Below are 21700 nucleotides of genomic sequence, written 5' to 3'. Positions count from 1 at the left end.
CTAGCCTGAGTCTCAAGCTCAGAGGCCACATGTGTGAGTCACTAGTCACACCAAAGATCAGTGTGTATCTCCTCAGAGGACGCACTGAGAGAGCTACAACCTCACTGTTGTGACATTACTCCCCCAAATCATAGCCTGGCTTTAATCATTAAGAAACAATGGGCAAACCTTAGAGATGAACTTTCTCGGAACTGACCAGTCTACACTCTTCAAAAAAGTAGCAAGGGGGTTGACAAGATAACTCACCTGGATAGCATGCCCGCTTTATCATGCTCACAACTCACACTCACGACCTCACTGCCCCTCAGTGCTGTGGTGTCTGTCCCTCTCCTCCTCTGCCTCTCTCTGCAGTTAGCTTGAAGTGGTGAAGTCCCTGAACCAAAAGATAGATAAGATAGATGATAGATAGATAGATAGATAGATAGATAGATAGATAGATAGATAGAAAGACAGATAGAGCACTGAGGTTTAGAAAGACTATGAAATGGGATAGGAAGATATGATAAAGTTTTTGCAAAATTATTTCATGCCTGAGGCTCTGAGGCCCCAGATTCAATCCTCAGCACCACCATAAGCCAGAGCTGAGCAATGCCCCTGATACATCTTCATTCTACATCTTCATTCTCTTTCTCCCCCACAGCCCTCCCTCACTCCCTCCCTCAGTCCATAAATAAGTTGTTTTAAAAGAAGAAAGAAAGGCTATGGAACTAACTACTGCTGATCAAGAACCTTTTAAAAGGGCATGTCAACCAAATATACCATGGGATCCAAGACTGAAGCCTGAGCCAGAAAAAGAACTTCATTGAGACAGCAGGAAACTTTTAAATAAAGTTTGCAGATTGTAGAATTGTAGCCATGTGGGCTGGGTGGTGGAGCACCCGATACAGCAAACACATTACCGCGTGTGAAAACCTGGGTTCAAGTCCCTGGTTCACACCTGCAGTGCTTAGGTGTTTTTCCGTCTCCTTTCTCCCTCTCCTCAACCCTCAGTTTTCTCTGTCTCTATAAGAAAAAGGGGGACATTACCCTGCTAATTTCCTGTAATATTACCCTGTGGTTATTTGGAGGATCTAGATGAAGAATATGTAAGATTTATTTATTTATTATGTTTAGGCAGAGACACAGAAGCAGAGTGGTAGAGAGAAAGAGCTAAAGAGGGGGCCAGACAGTAGCGTACCTGGTTAAGTTTACACATTACAGTGCACAAGGACCCAGGTTCAAGCCCCTAGCCCCCACCACAGCAGGGGGAGCTTCACAAGTAGTGAAGCAGGGCTGCAGGTGTCTCTCTGTCTCTTTCCTTTTCTGCCTCCTCCTCCCCTCTCAATTTCTGTCTCTATCCAATAATAAATAAATAATATAATTAAAAGAGAGAGAGAGAGAGATCATAGCACTGAAACTTCATTCAACGCAGTGGATACCAGGCTCAAACCAGTATCCTGCATGTGGCAAAGCATCACCTTATCTAAGTGAGATGAGAATTTTTTGTATTACTTTGTGCAAGATTTTTATGTCTGAAATTATTCCAGAATTTAAAAATGTTCCTCAAGGTCTTGGCCATTGGTTGAAGGCTAGCACTGTGTGGGGCAGATAGTACAATGGTTATGCAAAGACACTCTCTTGCCTGAGGCAGCTAAACTATGTTTCTGTCCTTTGCACCACCATAAGCCAAGGCTGAGCAGCACTCTGGAGAAAAAGAAAAAAACAAACAAACAAAAAAAAAGCAACAACAACAAAAAACCTAGACACCAATGCTTTTTAGCTAATAATTCAGTTCTGACAGGGATCTTCCTTCAGTCTCAGCTATACTGTGAGTCAATCATGCAGAATGGCTTTTCCTACACTGTTATTTTGAGTAAGTGGTCCGAAATCACTTTCATTAAGTACAACAGTATCATGCAGTACAGTGCTTTAGTTTTCAAAAGAGCTGGGCACATGACCATAATAGGACCCGCTACGCTCACTCCCACCCCAGTGCTGCCACCCTGGTACTGACCATTTAGGAAACTCAGCCAGTGTCTCAGAAAGTCCAAGCAGATGGAGACGTCACTACTTTCCAGTGGCTTCTAATGAGCTAACAGACTGGCTGTACTCTGCTCTTGCAGGATCTAATTCCTCCTCTCAGTGCAGTGAAGTCTTAAAGACCTCCGAGGCCTTCACTAATCCCTGGCCCTGGAACTTCAGACCAGCCATCTGAACTCATTGACCATCAATTTACCTCTCAGTAAATGGGAACAAAAACCATCCAAGAGTTATCATGAAGTGATGTCAGTTATAGAATAGGTTCTTTTGTTTGTTTTTACCAGAGCACTGCTCACTCTGGTTTATGATGTTGAGGGTGACTGAAGTTGAGACTTTGTAGCCTCTGGCATGAGAGACTATTTGCATAACCGTTATGCTAGCTACCTCCACCCTAGAATAGGTTCTGATAGGGTAAGAAATGCCCATATGCTAGAAATAGACACAAAGATAGACAACAGCAACAAGCTCTCACAGGGACCAAGTCCACAGATCCCAGTACATTTCATTGCTACTCGTTAGATCAAAACTGGCTCTGTCAGAAACGACACAGCACAAGTAACTCTACCTTCTGAAGGAAAGACAAAATGCCCCTGGCGGGAGGAGAGATTTCTAATATATGAGTCTGCTCTAACTTGAAGTACAAGTTCAAGATCATATTCATCAGATGTAACAGGAGGCATATTTGGGATGATATTAATTAATGTTATCCCACCATGGAGTGAGAACCTCCAAACAGCCTTTAGTTGTCTCCCCAAGTAGTGATCTTGCATTCCCTCAAGTGCTGTATGGAGGCAGTATCAGGCTGCAGCCCATCAGGTGATGCAGAGCAAGCAAGAGGCTTAAAGGAATACTATGGATGTGAACATCATATTTTTATTAAACCCTTCACTCCAAAACACCAGTAGCAAATTGCATTACTGACTTTAAAGTACCTTTAAAAAATTAAATGCATATTTCTAACTCCCAGTGTTATGGTGATTAGAGGATCTTATTTCTACATAGTCTCAGTAATAGAAGTAAAGGATTAGATTCTTCAAAGGTATTAAAAAAAAAACCAGATAGCAACAATAGTCACTTTTACTATAACATACCTCCCTCAAGTGGTCTCAGTGCTGCCACAAGTTTAGAAAGTTCTGTTTCTCTGACACTTTTTTCTTTGGGCTAGGAGTCAACAATAAGGTGAAATGTCTAAAGCAGACACAGTGGCCTTTAACTGAGCTGAGGAAAAAGGGACACAAGTCTGCACTATTTTATCTTCATGACTAATTCTTTTTTTAAATATTTATTGACTTATTCCCTTTTGTTGCCCTTGTTGTTTTATTGTTGTAGTTATTATTGTCGTCGTCGTTGTTGGATAGGGCAGGGAGAAATGGAGAGAGGAGGGGAAGAGAGAGAGGAGGAGAGAAAGACAGACACCTGCAGACCTGCTTCACCACCTGTGAAGCAACTCCCCTGCAGGTGGAGAGCTGGGGGCTCGAACAAGGATCCTTACACCGGTCCTTGCGCATTGTGCCACCTGCGCTTAACCCTCTGTGCTACTGCCCGACTCCTGACTAATTCTTTTCTTATTAAAACTTGAGTAGAGATACTTAACAAAAGAGACAACAAAATGGTAGAGTTGTAAGAGCAGTCTTGCAACTTCTGAGGTCACAAAAAGGGAGATTTTTTTTCCCTACAAGGCATCAGAAGAGACTGTCTAGATGTGATGGCTTAGTAGTCAAGCTCTCTACACTGAAGCCACCTCCGGAGCCTGCAGTCATTACAGATACCCCTCTCCTCAGCTGGGCCTGAGATGGGTATGTGTTTGCAATCACATGACAAGACTGACTGGTTGGACATATTTTTATTAATATGGAAGTTCATATTTTGTCACTGATAGCAAGTCATAATGTTATGTGTATGCTCACCTACAAACATATAGATCATATATGCATATATATTTGTAGTTACATATTGTATTTATGGAACCTTGGAACATGGAAAGAGAGACACAGAGCAATCAGAAAGATAATATATATATGTCACCAGGGATCAAAACCTGGCTCCTTGTTAACTATGAGGCCTTATGTGCGTTTACTTTGTCGTTAAGGTAATCAACTATAAACTGAAGAGCAACGCAAGTTTCTACCTCTAGGGGAAGGGAAGGGAAGAGAACAAACTACTCTTCCAGGGAAAGTGCAGGCACATAAGTGTCAGCTACTGTTCAGGAGAAAGAAGGGTATAAAGACACAATACCAACCTTCGAGGCACCAGGACAGCCAGGACAGTCGTCCTCCTATGCCTCTGTTTCCTTCCTTCACTAAGACTTCTACCTCCAAAGCAGTGCCCATTCCACTCTCAGACCCAACGCACCTCACCACTCTGGATTGATCTTTCTCAACTAAAACATCAGAGACTTGAAATGGACCTTTTCACTGTTCCTTCCAGTAATTTTTACATTTTATTTATTCATATTTACCTCCAGGGTTATTGCTGGGGCTTAGTGTTTGCACAATGAATCCACTGCTCCTGGAAGACATTTTTTCCCCTTTTGCTGCCCTTGTTATTTTATAATTTTTGTGGTTATTATTATTGTTGTTATTGATGTCATTGTTGTTGGATAGTACAGAGAGAAATGGAGAGAGATGGGGAAGACAAAGAGGGGGAGAGAAAGACAGACACCTGCAGACCTGCTTCACCGCCTGTGAAGCGACTCCCCTACAGGTGGGGAGCCGGGGACTCAAACCGGGATCCTTATGCTGGTCCTTGTGCTTGGTGCCATGTGAGCTGAACCCACTGCGCTACCTTCCGACCTCACCTTTTTTATTAAGGATGTAATTCTGAGTGTGTTGAAAGACACTATAGGGGCCGGGTGGTGTCACCCCTGGTTGAGAGCACATGTCACTGAGCACAAGGACCCAGGTTCAAGCCACTGGTCCCCACCTGTAGGAGAAAAGCTATCTCCCCCTTCCTCTCAACTTCTGGCTATCTCTATCAAATAGATAAAGATAATAAAAAAATTAAATTATAAATTAAAAAAAGAAAGACACTCTAAGCAAGGTGGGCCTAAGTATGTAGTCAATAATATATATATATGTGTATGTGTATGTATATTTATATGTATATATATATTACTGTGCTAACAAGTATCTCCCACTCAATAGAGCAAATGGAAGATAAAGCTATTTAGAAATAAATAAATCAATACCGGGAGCAGCGAAATGGTTCACCTGGACAATGCACCTGTTTTGTCAGGTGTGTCACCAAAGTTTGAGCCCAACCCCCACCACACTGGAAGAAGCTCCACTGCTGGGATCTTTCTCAAGTCCTTCCACTCCCCCATCCATCCTTTTGTCTGTCTGAAAAAGTCAGCCTGAAGCAGTGGAGCCTAGGTGATGACAAAAAAAAAAAGAAAGAAAGAAAGAAAGAAAGAAAGAAAGAAAGAAAGAAAGAAAGAAAGAAAGGAAATAGATAAACTATCTGCATCCTCGGAAAAAACTTAGTTTGGAAGTTGGCTTTGTTCTTCCTTCTTGATTTCTCCTCACCCCGGATCCCTGAGCTAGACTCTGAACTTAGGCTGTTCTTTATCATTTAGCTTTGTGGCTTTTATTATTATTATTATTATTATTATCATCATCATTATCATTATTTCTGATTCAAAGGCAACCTGCCATTAGGAACTTCAAGTCTACCAGCTACTAACAGATTCCAAATGTCAGTATTGATGGGTTGGACATATTTGTATTAATACAGAAGCTCACATTTTATCAATGAGAACAACTCTTATGTTATGACTTCAGTGTCCGAGTCAAAGTCACAGAACAGGTGAAGTAAAGAGATGGAGATTAGGTGGCCCGGGAGGTGGCGCAGTGGATAAAGCACTGGACTCTCAAGCATGAGGTCCCGAGTTCGATCCCCAGCAGCACATGTGCCAGAGTGATGTCTGGTTCTTTCTCTCTCCTCTTATCTTTCTCATAAATAAATAAATAAAAATCTTTAAAAAATTAAAAAAAAAAAACTACAAACAAAGGAGACTTGAGGGCTGTGCCTATCTGAGCTCTTAAATTTAGACCCAGGCCCCGGGCTGGCAAACAGGCACTGCCCTGCATCCATAGTCCTTCTGTGGTCACACTCAGTCCTTCTGCCCATGCACTGCCAACTCCCACCTCAGATTCCCAGACTCCACTTGCACATGCGGCCAAGGGAGATGGAGCTAGCCAAGTGCTTCCCCAGCCGGCGTCTCCTGCAGGTGAAGCCAGAAGCCTACCCTGCGTTCTCCACACAACGACCCTGCCATGGTCCATATAAGCCTTGGTTCCCGAGGAGACACACTAGGAGCCCACATGAAAGGGGGGTCCAATGTCAAAGAAACAAAAAACAAGCTGGAAGGTGGGGGGGGGGGTATGGAAAGAGAGGAAAGGAAACAGAAATCAATACAAATCAACGAGGATGGTTTGGCCCTGTGGAACATCAGGCTGGCCAAGACGTACCTTTTGTGGAGGACCATGCATCTGTGCTCTCGAGCGACTGCCAGCGAGGTTGGTGGTCTTCTCCGTTACCCTCGGGGCCTTTGAACAAGGGTGGCTTTGGTTTATTTCAGGAGGTGCTATTGGAAAAATAAAACAAAGTGCCAGGCGGACACCGTAACAGAATAGAAGCACTTGAACATCCAACAGGAGTCTAGGTTTTTAACAGGGGTGAGGGGAAGGGAGGTAGGTACACGATGAGGCGTCCTGCTTTCTTCTGAGACTGTGGTAGCAGGCTGTCCAGTCCCTGATGAGTCCATGCCTTTCTGTTTCTATTCCATTCCGGCATTTGGACATTGCTCTTCGTGAAGAGGAAAGTAAGGAAAAAGCCAACAAGGACAAAAAATAAAAATAAAATAATAAAAAAAATGGCAGCGGCCATGCTGAGGAGGAGGGGCCCAGGAGGCAAGGCTGGTCGGGCCCAGGTGCTGGAGGGAAGCCGGGAACAGCCTCCTGGACTTCTCAGGAACTGCTGACACTTTCTCACACAGGCAGAGAGGAAGATAGAAATGTCAGGCAGGAGAAATGGGAGGGGGGCTGCCGTGGGGAGCCACGCACTCGGTGGGGGACGGACAGTGCAGTCATCTCCCACTGAAGAGATCCTCCTGCCTAGTTCTCCTTCAGTCAATCTTCCCCCCACCCCCTCCAGCGGCTTTCTTTCAAACAGGCTACCCCTGTAATTTCCTTGATTTCCCTCCTCTCAAATAAATAGAAAAGAAGAGAAGAGAAAGAGAAGAGGAAGAGAAAGAGAAAGAAAAAGAGAAAGAGAAAGAAGAGAAAGAGAAGAGAGTCCATTTCTAACAATAACTAGTAGATATAAATAACAGTCCCTAGTGTCCACTCCCGGCATTCCTCCTCTTCTCTTCATTTTACCAATAAATATGAAAATTGAGGAAATCAACTCTGCTCATGTCAAAAAGACCCCCCCTCCCACCAACCCACCCCACCCCGACAGAAAAAGAGATCAGCCACCCAACTCCCCATCTCTATGGAAAATAAATAATGCATCACAATGCCGTCACGTCGGACTGCTACTCTGCTCTGTTGTTCTATTTTGCTTTGCTTCAGTAGTTTGTGCTTCTGTTGTACAGACTCAAAGGGGGGGGGCACACAGGGAAAAGCAAGGAGAAAGGGAAAACCTAACGTCGTCTCTTATTAAAAAATATATGTATCAGAACCAGAACAACGACCAAAGTCAGAGGGTGATGGGTAAATGCCCAGGGAGTCTAGTCCGTGAGTTTAGCAACTGCCCTTTTTATCTGCTGTGGGCGAACCCCGGCCACTGCGGCGTCCTCGGCAGGAGCGAGGCTCTTCCAAATCGTCCTCATCAAAGCCGTGGAAAGTTGAGGAGTCACTTTCTGACGTGGAACCGAATAAGTCCTCCGTGGTGCGTGCTGCAGCTGCTGCCTTCTCCTTCCTGCCTTCTCCTCCCAAATGAGCTGACATGTATGATGAATATATCAGCACATGGGTCAAGCAACAGACAGCATTATTAATATTCTTATTACTACAAGACTACAGTGTTAATAACAAGCTCATACACCATTCCACACGGGAAGGGATTAACTGGGAGCATCACCTGGCCACATGGGTGGGGAATAGCTGTACAAGGCAAACGTTTCCAGGGGAAAAGACTCCTCCCTAGCTGAAGAGGTGCCATCCCTAGCAGAAGATACGTGTCCACAGCTCTAACAGAGGGGTCCCACCTCACCTGTCTCCTTTCCTGACGCACGCATCCACATGCAAGCTCCCCCGACCTCCCCAGACCCCTGCCCCCAACACCAGACAATGAGTTTCCTTGGCGGTTTTTAAGCCTGGTTGGTATGTCTGTGGTGTTTGCAGTCGGTGTTTCTTTGAACAATGTTTGTCCTTCACTTTGACAGTCAGCTTTACAAAGGTATTACTGTCAGATAGCCCATTCAAGGTGGTTAAGCCTCCTTCCATTTTGTTTTTTATTTTTACCCATTTCTAATCCCATTCTTTCAGTACCATTTCAATTCTGTCCTGACAACATGTAGGTCACTTGCACTGAAAGCGAAAAGAAGTTGGAAAGTCTGATAAATGACAGATAATAAAAGAGTTTTATTTTCTTTAACCACTAGAGGAAATGGCTATGACTAGAACCCCATACACACACACACACACACACACACACACACACACACACACACACCCAGTTATCAGTCACTAAATACACCTGGATCAGAAACTTCAGAATTGTTAAATCTAACCCAGAGCAAATGGGAAGACAGGAGTCAAATCTTAATAAAACACAATATCCTAAAAAAATGTAAAGCTCAGGTTTAAACTTTTCATAGTTCAAGTGGGTCACAAAACTACCCCAAATGCAGTCAAGAGTTACCACCTCCAGTGCCAGCTTCAGAAAGCTCAATTTCTGCCCGGAGCAGAGGTGGGAGGGTAGAGGGGAGGGAAAGGCAACTTTCTTGAGCTCCACACTTCTCCTTGGACCTGCTTCATGGATGCTCCAGAGAAGTATTTGCCCATTTGTCCTAACAAGCATATCCCATGGGCCAGTGTCACCTGCTTACTCCCAAGTTATTGACAGCCAAGAACAGTCAGACTGTAACTGAGTTATCCACCAGAAACTGTCCTTTACAAACACAATGAGAAGGTCTAAACTGGTATAAAGTGGTCTTCTGAGTCAACAGCACACACAAATCCTAGGAAGAAAAAGCTGAGCAAAGGCTCTAAGAGAAATTTTGGGTAGAAAAAAGCAACTACCCACATTTAGTCCCCCAAGGACCCCATATCTCTCGTAGGGAAATAAGGAGAGGCCCACCATTGTCAGTGGGACTCCTGAAGCTAGCTACGTTTTCTAAATCCCTAACAGCGGTCCATACCATTCTGCCTAAGCATCACTCTGCCAAACGACTTTTTCTGACAGGAGATTTTATCTGGCCACTGACTCTCAAACCACACTGACCTGAATTTCATTGGCTTCATTTTTAAAGTATCTAAAGCCCAGAGTCTATGGTCATATGTGTTCTCTCTCTTCTAAGATGGCACCAGTAAAAAGTTCAGTGTTAAGGTCATCACGTTCACAAAGGAAATGAAGAGACAGGATGCCCCAGATGGGCCGCCCTGTCAGAATCCTTGGAAGATGAATGGTGAGAGATGTGTGGAATGGAAAACACAGCCCTATTCCAATTTCAGAGTTGCTACTCAGGTCACTGTTGAACTCTAGACCATCCAAGCATGGAATATACAAAGGAATAATGCTAATGTGTATGGACAGTGCCAGGGAAGAACTCAACTGCTACAATAAACCAGGATGTAGTCATTATAGTCCTTATCTTGGGACAAGGACCGGAAATGACACTTGGTAGAAAGGAGGCAGCAGCATCAAGGACTCCTTGCTGTTGTAACCAACCATCCAGTTGAGTTGGATTTCACCCAGTAGTCACTGGTTGATGGTGCTAACTGTGAGTCTGAAACCGTCTCTCCTCCGTGCCTTACACTTTGCCCCAGTTATGATCTAAAACAGCATCAGAAATAGGTAATACTTATCAATCAAGCTGACCAAAAATGATGTTTTGGATAGAATTGAAAAACAAGATAGTTTGAACAAAACTTGAAGACCTGAATTCATCTTCAGAGTGAAAAGAGCAAGACCCAAGGAATTTTGTTGTTGCTGTTCTCATCTCTGGATAAGTTAAAGAATTTCAAAGCATACCAGGCCAACTCTAGGTTATCCCCTAGCAATGCCTGTCCTTCTGCCTCTCTGACCTGTCAGAGTCTCTTCAGTCTGAGAAAATGGGATGAGTGACTCTTGGAGGTGGTAGGTTTGTAGCTGGCCAGGATTCCAGAACTTTAGGATTCCGAGAATTATCCCGCAATTCTCCCAACAGTCATATCTCTTTCCAGTTTTCCCCCAGGCATTTCCATAGGACAAATGCATCTCTTTTTCCCCAAGCACATCACCCTGTACAAAGAAGTACATTGCATGTGTCCTCACGTATCACTACACTGCCTCACTGTCACCCACAACAACACACACAAAGAAAAAGCCACCTCCTAGAAAGGCCAGACTCAACTTGCAACTTCCCCTTTCCCTTTCCCTTTCCCTTGGATCCCATGACATAGCCTTTGATTCTTAAGACTAAAAGCAGAAAAAAAAAAAAAAAAAAGATCAAAATGACTTGAAAACCTCTCTCCATCCCATCTCACTACCACCACCACTTCACCACTGCATCCCCGGAGTCCCACCACCCACAAGATGGCAACAGGATGTAGGTGGAGAAGGTCCTGGCCTACAGGCACATGGGCAGGTAGGGACCACACTCACCAGAGCGTCCACAGTCTGCACAGGACACCAGCTCCTCAGGTCGCCCACTCTTCTTGTTCATGTTAGAGCCTCCCAAGCAGAAGTCACAGTAGTTGTTAGGAATGACTGTCCCATCCGGTCCTTTCTGGGCTGTGGAAACATTCAAGAAATAAATCCAATTTTCATCTGAAGTGGTTTTCTACTGGCTCCTTTTTTTTCCACAAAGTGGCAGAATTTGCTCTAGAAAAAAAAAAAATGAAATGAAGTTGAATATCGGAGGTTTGGATGCAACCAAGAGGTTAAACTAGGCTCAGTTTTCTTTCTGATCCTTCTCAGTTCAACAGTACTAGTGTCTTGCAAGTCACTTCACATTTAGTTTGATTCTCACAAAGTTTCCCAGGTTTGTGTGGTTACAGAAGTGACTGTGATCACTCTAATGACATCTCAAAATAAGCAAAGCATCCAGAAAGCCTACGAGTCGGTGGACTTCTCTCAGTTCTGGACAAAGATCTCCCAGGGTAGGTCACACCCATAGATAGTGGCATGAGCAGAGGGTAAGAGAAGGACTAGTGTCAGGACCTTGCCCTGAAAAGGAAAATAAAAGAAGCACTGAGAGGAAGGACGCTGGAAACACTCTTGGGAATTCTGAGACACTTCTTGCCACAGGAGCACAGGCATCTGCCTCTGCTCAGCCTCAGCTTCCTGAAGTCCAAACTCATGAAAACCTCTCTGAACTCATTAGTCGGTGGATCCCAAATGCTGGAATCAGAAATGCTTCCTTAACTCAGCTTTATGCTAGAGATCAATGGTCAGTTGATGTGTCTTAAAACGTAATACCTACATAAACCACTCGTGCTGAAAGGAAACGGGAAAGAGAAAAAGGAAAAAAAAAAAAATCTCACCTCATCTTAGATGGAACTTGAAGGTTTCATGTTAAGTGAAATCAGCCAGATAGAGAAGGATGAATGTGGGATGATCTCAATCACAGACAGAAATTGAAAAATAAGAACAGAAGGGAAAACACAAAGCAGAACTTAGACTGAGCTAGGGGTGGGGAGGAAGGTTCAGGTCCTGGAACATGATGGCGGATGGAGGAGGACCTAGGTGGAGAGTTAGAATGCTATGCAGAAAACTGAGAAGTGTGCTACATGTACCAACTACTGCATTTGACTGTAAACCATGGGTTCCCCCCAATGAAACAAATCTTTGAACATGATCTTGAAGACAACACCTTGTGAGAAGAGCACATACATGTGTACTCAGCACAGGTCCTGAGTAATGAAATCCTCTGTAATTTGTCACTGAAAGGCTTTCAACAGGTTCTTTGCATAGCGAGAAAGGCCTCAGCTTTCCTCTGCTTTTCTGTCCCTATTGTGGACATTCCTTTTGTCAGATTAACATTTCTTACATGCAACTCAAAAAGAAGGAAGGTTTAGGGGGCCAGCCAAAACCACTGGGGCATCTTTCTCCTTACTATACCTAATGTCTCCTGCTATCTTTCATTATTCACTGGCTAACATTAATCAGGGTCCCGTAGGGTACAAATCTGTAAAAGGAAGCAGATCCTGTGAGCGCAAATACCATCCAGACAGTAAGTGATAAACGGATTCACCCACTTTAATGTGATTCCCTTGGCCTTCACTTCCTCCTTGCCTCTGCTTTGCCTCCAGGAATAGAAAAACTTACCTGGGAAAGGCAGGAGACAAAAGCTTGCAGAATTACATTACAGAGGGTTAATGCATTTATCAGTTGCTATTTGGATTGTCTAATCAGTTCTTAAGCCATTGATTTTCATCTTGGGAGAGGGAAGATGTGTGTTTTATGCAAGAAAAGTGTTAACTGTTTGGGGCAGACAGCAGAGCTGGCCACACCCTGTGGCTTGTTGAGCGTGGGTTTCTCTGTCAGTCTCTGCATGCTACAGACATCTGCATGTCACCAAGCACGGTTTTGCAAAAAAACAGTATGTCCTCAAAAAGTCTCCTCCACACATAGAATGCTCACTGTCCCAGTCCAGAAGTCCTGTTAGATTTCTTCCTTTAAGTGCTATCTTAAGCATTTTTTAGAATTCACTTGAGAAAAATCCCAGCCTATCTATGAAACAAATAAACTTGGGGTTTATTTAGAAACTATTGTGCAAATCACTCTCAGGCAGAAGTTGAAAAACAAGATCAGAAGAGCAAACACAAGTCGAACCTGAACTGGAGTTGGTACATTGCACCAAAGTAAAAGACTCTGGGGTGGGGAGAGGGTAGCATACAGGTGCAAGAAGGATGACAGAGGACCTAGTGGGGGTTGTATTGTTATGTGGAAAACTAAGAAATGTTAGGCATGTACAAACTATTGTATTTACTGTTAAATGTAAAACATTAATTCCCCAATAAATAAATAATATATAATTGATATATATCAATAGCAAGTAGAAATGTGGGGCCAGGCGGTACCGCACCTGGTTAGCGCACACATTACAGTGCACAAAGACATGGGTTCAAGCCCATGGTCCCCACTTGCAGGGGGAAAGCTTCACAAGTGGTGAATCAGGGCTGCAGGTGTCTCTCTGTCTCTCTCCTTCTTTATCTCCCCCACCTCTCTCAATTTCTCTCTGTCTCTATCCAATAATAATAAATAAATAAAATATTTTTAAAAAGAAGAAAGAATGATTGTGAAAATCCATCAAAAATTGAACAAAAAGAAATGGAGTATAATAAGTCTAGGGGCAGAGAGTAGACCAATGTTGTATGGTTACCATTAGCTACATTTAAAACTCAAGGTAACAGTCACAACCCAGGTAGCTTCCTACACAGACAGCAACCACGTGCACTAGTACATCATCCTACTCACACTCGCAGGAGACCCAGTCTCATCTGTACACCTCCTGCTCTCTTAGGGACTTCGCATATCTGATTTCCTCTCATTTCTGTAAAATCTCTAAATCAGTCAAACAAATCTAGTTTTCTGCACCAGTATGTTTTGTTTTTGCTTTGTGAGAATAAAGAAATGGAATATAGAGTGTAAGAATGTCCAAATCACTTTTTTTTGGCCTCCAGGGTCATTGCTAGGGCTCCGTGCCAGCACTATGAACCGACTGCTCCTGGTGGCCACTGTTTGCGTTTTATTGGATAGGACAGAGAGGAATTGAAAGAAGATGAGCCAGTAGAGAGGGAGAGAGAAAGATAGACACCTGCAGACCTGCTTCACAGCTCATGAAGCGTTCCCCCCCCACACACACAGGTAGGGAGTGGGGTCTCAAACCCAGATCCTTGCTCGGGTCCTTGAGCTTAGTACTATGTGCACTTAACTGAGTGCTCCCCTGCCCATGCCCCCCCCCAACCCCTAGATCATTCTTCACAGTCTTAACCAAGATCAGATCATTAGTAGAACGTCCCTATGGAGCCAGGAACCCCAATACTGAAATCAGTAGGTATCTCAGAAGTGGTCTAGTGGAATCATGGAGACCGTGAAGAGAAATCCTACCGAAAAGAGACTAAAGAAGCAGAATTGATCTGATAAAGCGGGCTTCTGAGAAACTGTCAGAGCAGGACCTGTCCCACATAGATCTGCACTGGTAGTTGGCCATACATACGAAGTGCCTGGCCATGGTGTCGGAGAAGAGGCTCCAGCCTAGGGTGTTGGCCCTGGTATGTGCCCCATGACCGGTCAAGGAACAGTGAACTGTATATGAGGTCTAGCAATGGCTCAGCACAGAAAGTGACGGTGACAATCACGGTCATTTCCAACGGAATTCTTTGTGCATCACTTTCTCTGTTTTTATATATGGAACAAGTGATAAACACATGTTTACATCACCCTTTACTCTTTTTCTCACCATACTGGCCTTGAGTTTCTCCAGTGTGATGAAATGGTGCACTGGTAGATTAATCAACATCTTTTCTATCAGGTTCTCATATATATATATATATATATATATATATATATATATATATATATATATATATATATATATATTAGCATCTAGGATTGGTTTTGGGGGTGAGAATTCATCAGTGAAGCTCTCCCAATTCCCCTGCCATACATGACCTTGGAAGGGAACTCTGTTGACATCACTTCATCACTGGTGACCTTTGTCTTGTGCAAACATATGTATACTCGCCTCATCTTCCCATAATAAATCACATATGCCTCCAGATCAGGGTCCATAACCAACTCCCTGCCCAAATACCTATGTCCCACACACAGAAAATGTTAACAATGCATGAGGTGAATGGCTTAGAAAAGTCAGTCAGGAGCTGTGGAGACAGCATAATGGTTCTGCAAAAAAACTTTCATGCCCCAGGTTCAGTCCCCAGCACCACCATAAGCCAGAGCTGAGCAATGTTCTGGTCTTTCTCTCTGTGTCTCTCTCTCATGGAAGTAAAATAAATATATATATTTTAAAGAAATAGAAGCTGACCAGAATTATACAAAGGCCTACAAATACAGTGGCTTCCCCCCCCCCCCACATACACACAACATGCACACACCCTGGGGGCTTCTGGGAAATGGAGCTGGGAGAGAGGAGAGGGACAGAGCTTTGCTTTCCTTGGGGCAGAGTGGGCTATGTGAATAGTACTCACTGCCTACTTCGTTTCCCTTGTCCTCAGAGAGAAGAGCCTATGTTCAGATGGGTTGCTTGGTTGTCTGGCCTGGTCCCAAGTCTAGCTCCCTGAGTACAGAAAAGTCAGGAGGCTGAGAGTCTTAGGTTGCTCAAGGAATGACCCTCCTGGGGAAAGTGAAGCATCATCACTCAGGAACACACAGGACAAGTGTGTTCCACTTATGGTCGCCTGAGAAAGAGACACTAGGTTGCCCCTACCCACTCAGTCTCTTGCCTTGGCCCCACTGTTGAAGGAGGATGAGGAGGAGAAAGGATACAGACATTATTAAACGACAAAACAGTGATGGTTCTTCCCATACGTGTATCAGATATATTATCTCGTTGATTCTCAAAAAACCAAAACCAAATCTGAAGTTGGGATCACTGGGTACATGAGCTAAGTCAAGTCCACAGAGCCTAAGGTGCTGGTTCTGGGCCGCAGACGTGAGGTGTGAGAAGAAGGATTTGCCCTGCTTTGTCTAGTCCCCGGAGACGCTCTGCCTCCAATCTCGCTTCTCTGCCTCCCGGGAAGTCCAAAGGCAGACGATTTCTGGTCATAGCCTTGCATATGAGCTATTTCACCAGTCTCCTCAGAGACATCTTGACTCACCCAGTATGTCATTAAGGAAGCCCATGTGACAAACATTATTGAGATGGGCCTAATAAAAGCAAAACTCCCTTTGAACTTAGAATGAATGTCCCTACCATAATAATCCATTCCAGGTGATCCTGTTTATTGTCATAGACTCTGTGAAAACACATCTCCAGAGAATTCCAGAAGCTTGTGATGGCTTTTTTTTTTTTTTTTTAAATAAAGCTCACACCATGACTATCTTGGCCTCTGGCCTGACCCAGCCGTGAGCAATTTCCTGGTACTGTATATGAGATCATTATGAAAAGGATTTTACTATAAATAGGAGGCTCTCCCAGACCTTGTGAGTGGGATTTAAATAGAGGCTCTGCTTCTGCTGCTGGGAAATTGAGTCCTGCTTCATAGAATAAGATGATGGGGGGGGGGGGTGGCGAGACCCCAGTGGCCCCTCAACAGTGGCATCTCCCATGATGGATTCGGTTTTCTGTTGATTAATGCTCAAGGGCCGAGATCGCAGGAGAGCTCTGAGGAGCCACTGACAACACAAAGTGAACCTGAGGGTTTAGGAGTCTGCCTGGGGGTGGGGATATTATTAAAAATGTGGGGGTGGTGGGGGCAGAAACCATGGACAAAGCTCAACAAGTGATAGTTCCTAATAGATTTCTAGACAGACAGGCAGGCAGGCAATCAAGCAGAGAGCAGAAGGGAGAAAGGAGCACTCAACTCAGATAAGCAGAAGGAGAGGCCAAGAGAGTCCCAGGAACACTCTCAGTGAAGGATGAGCAGTGCCTGAAGCTTGGACTTGCAGGCTTGGAGTCTCAGGTCTGACCTCCAGCACTGCATGTACAGAGCGGTGCTCGGCCCTTGTCCCCCCCCCCCCCCGCCCGCCCCCGTCAATAAGTTAGAAAGCTATTTTGGGGGCTGAGCAGTGATGCACAGCTGGTAAAGTGCACAAGTCAGCATGCATGAGGACCAGGGTTGGAGCCCCCAGTCCTCACCTGCAGAAGGGAAGTTTCACAAGCAGCGGAGAGGACTGCAGGTCTCTCTCTCTCTCTCCTTTTACCCCCTTACCTTATCTCTTTCTTTATAATTAAAACTAGGGATTTAAAAACCCCCAATTTTTAAAGGTTTTAGTGTACACTACAGTTTTGTTTTATTTATTTTCCTTTTGCTGCCCTTGTTTTATGATTGTAGTTATTATTGTTGTTATTGATGTCGTCGTTATTGGATAGGACAGAGAGAAATGAAGAGAGGAGGGGAAGACAGAGAGGGGGAGAGAAAGACAGACACCTGCAGACCTGCTTCACTGCCTGTGAAGTGACCCCCCTGCAGGTGGGGAGCTGGGGGCTCGAATTGGTATCCTTACACCGGTCCTTGCACTTTGTGCCATGTGCTCTTAACCCGCTGCACTACCACCTGACCCCCAGTTTTTTGTTATGTCAATCAAATTGCATGTCTGTGTGAAACAACACCCCGAAGCTTCCACAGAACCACCCCCGCACCACCACCACCAGACCGCCTCTCTCTCCTTCCACTCTGCTCTCTCCACATGGTAAGAACCAGCATAAGGGACAGTGGTCACCAGCTCCAGCCCCCCATGTGGTTCACCGGAGGCCAGAGCTGCATCCCATGAGTCCTCAGGAAATGGGAAGCGAGCCAGAAGTTGAGGCGAGCACACAAGAACGTGACTTCACATCCTGAGCAGACGCTCCTGGCTCCTGCCAGGGCCCAGCAGCTGTTCTTCCGGGGCCTGGGAGTTGAAGCGCACAGCCCCTGAAGGTCCTTGGAGAAGCAAGGAGCACCCCTCCCCCCACACACCCCGAGAAGCTGCACCTCTCCTCACCCCTTGTGTTCGGCTTCCCCCACCACTCTCCACAGCTGACAGTTCTCAGCCCTCCATAGGGCTGACATGTTTCCATGGCAACTGGAATCCTGGGCTCCAGCAGCCTCTGGTCTTGCCACCTGTTATTACTTCATCTCTCCAGAGTAAAGCATCTGAGCCTGGTGCCACTTGGCCGTGCAGAGCACATCTTCAGAGGATGGAAGAAAGAAAAGGGGAGAGGGAGAGCGGAAGGGTGGCCCTGGGCCGGGTCACACTGGCCTGGCCAGAAAAGGAAGAGTCAGAGACCTGGAGCTGAGGAGAGGGGTGAGGGACGGTGGCAGTGTGGCAGCCAATGTGTCTTCCCTGCAGAATCAGCAAGCAGGCCTCAGCTGGAGGCTTCAAGCCACCCTGCTCCTTCCCACCCCGTCTATAACAAGGAGTGGGGTGCAGGAGGGCTGGGGGAGGCAAGGCAGCTGTGGGGAGCTTGGTGACTGCAGGGCAGGCGAGGGTTAAAGTGAGAAAGGCTGGGCCAGAGGCAAACAGAGCCTCAAAGAAGCCGGGATAAATGGCCTTAATTCACATGCTCTGCTCACCCTACTCCTTACGTGTTTACTCATATAAATTATCCCCCAGACCTGACACCTTCTTTCATTGCTTCCCTAGAACTGATGAAAAAATAAATCCCACAGATCCAAGGAATAAACATGTTGGGATTCCATCCGGGCTGGCTTCTTCCTGGCCACCTGCGAACAATCCTCGGGCTCCTGGAGGGAGACAAATGCCCGGGGGTCCACCCACCACTGGCCGGGGGGCGTCCCAGAGCTCCCAGGTGGGGACTGGCTCCCACCCAGGGTCACCACCACCTGCGCAGAGCTCGGTGTGGCTGAACCTGAGAATGGCTTCTGGCACTGAGACGCACCTGCCCGGGGAGGAGAAGGCAGGCCTCCCAAGGGCTGATGTGACGCATCTTCAAGTTTATGGATGGGGCTCAACGGCCACACTCTGTATCTATCATCAAGGACGACAGGAGATGAGCTGAAATGCCAACGTGAGCCAGCCGGGGTGGGGGTGGGTGGCTGCATAAATAGTTTAAGGCAGGGTCAGAGCAACCAGCTGCTCTGCAGAGGCCTCTGGACCTGGAAGGCTTCCCTGGGCCCAGGGCTGTGGAAGAGCTTGCCTAGCTACAGACAAGAGAATATTCCAGGGAGCCGGGCGGTAGCGCAGCGGGTTAAGTGCAGGCGGCACAAAGCGCAAGGACCTGCGTAAGATTCCCGGTTCGAGTCCCCTGGTTCCTCACATGCAGGGGAGTTGCTTCACAGGCGGTGAAGCAGGTCTGCAGGTGTCTGTCTTTCTCTCCCCCTCTCTGTCTTCCCCTCCTCTCTCCATTTCTCTCTGTCCAACAACAACGACATCAATAATAACAACAATAACTACAACAATAAAACAAGGGCAACGAAAGGGAATAAATAAATAAATAATAAAATTATTTTTTAAAAAAAAGAGAGAATATTCCAGGTGATGTCTGAAGGTCCCTGGCAGGCCTGTTATTTTGAGGCATATAACAGGGTGTAAGAAGAGACAGCAAAGCAAAGCTGTCCGGACCCGAAGGAGCCCGGCCTTTCACGGGTGTCCATGTTTGTGAAGCGCCCTTCCCCATCAGCCACGGGCTGCCTGAGGGCAGCAGCGGTGTCTCTCATCCCTGAATCCCCAGCACCTGGCTCAGTGATTGACGTGGCACTGGCAATAAATACTACATTAAAGGAGGGAGAAATCTTCAGAGAGGCTTTGGGGAGAGAGGGGGGCAGCAATCTGCCAGGCAAAAGGAAGTCAGAGGCGAGGTACAGAGTAGCTGTGAATGTGCCCCCCACAGTACTGAGTGATGGCGACTCTAAGGCACTGGCTGGCCTGTTCAGAACAGGAGCAGAGAGAACAGGGAAGAGAAGGAATGGGTGTGGGCGGGCTGTTGGAGAGAACAAAGCTGTAAGAAGGAAAGCCGATGGGCCTGTCTTCCTGCAGGAACCCACTCCCTTGGGCATCTTGGAAACCCAGGATGTAACTCGCACACTGCTGGCCCCTGCGCCTCCTAAGCTTCACGCTCGCTCTCCTACCCTGCGGTAGCCACTGAGAAAACAGGTCCTGTCTTACTGTGTGCTTTCAGAGGTTGCAAAACCTTTATTACACTGTTTAAATATTGGGCTGGCATATAGTTTAAATATTGGGCTGGCATATAGTTCATTAGGTCGGGTGTGTGCTCTGCCATGCACACCACATGAGAGTGCCATGGCACCAGGGAAGCTCCTCTGGTCTCTCTTTCTTTCTCTCTCTATCTCTCTCAAATAAAGAGAATGAAAAATTTCCACCCAGGATGAAATCAGGCATGTTTGAGGCCCTTGTATCACCAAGTATTATTAATTAATTAATTGGTTATTTGATAAGACAGAGAGGAATTAAAAGGGAAAGGAGAGGCAGAGAAGGAGAGTGCAAAAGAGACATCTGCAGCATTGCTTCATCATTTGTGAAGCCTCCCCCGGCCCCCCACAGGTGGGGACTAGGGATTTGAACTCTGGTCCTTGCACATGACTACGTGTACTCAACCTGGGTGTGCCACCACCCAGACCCCAAAATAAAGTATGCAAACGTGCTTTTAGGCATCCCACGTTTCCTTGGGTCCGCCTTCTCTCTAGAGGGAGGAAAAGGATCCAAAACCTATACTGTTAGATGTGCACCTTGTACCATAAAAGCAAAAGACACCTATCTGCTCACAACTGATGCTTCTGGCTAGAGTTGCAATTAGCCAGGAGCTTAGACGCCATGTCACCCATACCAGACTAGACAGTCACATGATCCACCAGCCGTGGGGGTCCTCTGTGTCCCAGCCTTAGGCCGGTCACCCTGTGGATTGTCATTGATGCTTCCAAAACTTGAGAAACAGACAAAAGCAAAGCTGATTAGTTTTCTCAGCGCTGATTAGTGAAGGCACAGGAGACATTTCAGTTTTCCAGCGGAAGGTCATGTGGGTCCGTTGGGGCCCTGGTGCAGCAACCTTTTATCACCATTCAATGAGTCAGTGTGGGGTGGGGGAGCACTGAATCTGAGAGTGACTCTATCAACAAGGCTCTGGGTGTAGCACCTCATTTCCCCCTAGAAAACTGTAGGGCACCTCCATGCGCCAGAGCTGGGCGGACGGGTGAGCTTTGTCCGCTGAAGCTATCAGGATGTGATTATGTATAAGAATTCACCAAGCCCCCTTTTCCTCTTGCCCAGACCTCTCCTGGGCTACAGGTATCTTCAACCTACTAGTCCACAGTGGACCAGAATTTTCTGCATCCTTTAAAATGAGAAACAGTAGTCAGTAAAAGGAAATAAATGGGTCTCAAGCATCAGACATGAAAGTCAGAAGACAGACAAGAGGCAAAGGAGCTGAGGCATAGTCCTGTCCACAGATGGAGGCTTGACTCAGGCAAAAACACAGAAAGGAAGCAGGAGCAGGTGTGAAAGGCCCAGAAGCCTAGGTCGGCTGAAACTAGAGGGAAAAAATGCAAGCCAAGTCTAGGTTTAATAATACAGCGACCTGATTTCTCAGCAGATATGGAGTATCTCAAGAGTGTTATCGTTTGTATGTATTATCAAATGACCTGCATTTCTCTGAAAGATAGCTACATGAAGGTTTTGCTCATATGTATGACATAAAGAATTGTAGCACATGAATTTGTAGAGAAGAAAGTCATCAAACTGCCATTAAGAATGTGGCAATGATGATGGTTATCCTCGAGGAGACCCTGGGCTGGAAGTGGGGGGAGGGCGCTGAATTGTGCTGGTGAGGACAGTGTGGAACTCTGTCTGTGGGAGGATATGACCTTCTAAACTGTTATTAAATCACTAATAA

At 45.8% G+C, this 21700-nt stretch overlaps 1 protein-coding gene across 2 annotated transcripts in view; it reads right to left on the bottom strand.

The window, feature by feature from the left end:
- DPF3 (double PHD fingers 3) overlaps positions 1-21700 on the bottom strand; it is a 259572-nt gene that overhangs the window by 52965 nt on the left and 184907 nt on the right. Inside the window, exons 8-9 of one of the 2 annotated variants that reach the window (XM_060175529.1) lie at positions 10831-10959; positions 7719-7963 (exon numbers count right to left, since the gene is read on the bottom strand). In XM_060175529.1, the coding sequence (XP_060031512.1) occupies positions 7764-7963; positions 10831-10959 (329 nt within the window). In that variant the 3' untranslated portion in view covers positions 7719-7763. Of the gene's footprint in view, positions 1-7718; positions 7964-10830; positions 10960-21700 lie in introns of those variants that run through there. The other variant, XM_007528429.3, reaches the window with a different exon arrangement.

This window comes from Erinaceus europaeus, chromosome 16 (genome assembly GCF_950295315.1).
Source record: "Erinaceus europaeus chromosome 16, mEriEur2.1, whole genome shotgun sequence".
Classification (NCBI taxonomy): domain Eukaryota; kingdom Metazoa; phylum Chordata; class Mammalia; order Eulipotyphla; family Erinaceidae; genus Erinaceus; species Erinaceus europaeus.
This window is presented reverse-complemented; position numbering and strand designations above follow the sequence as displayed.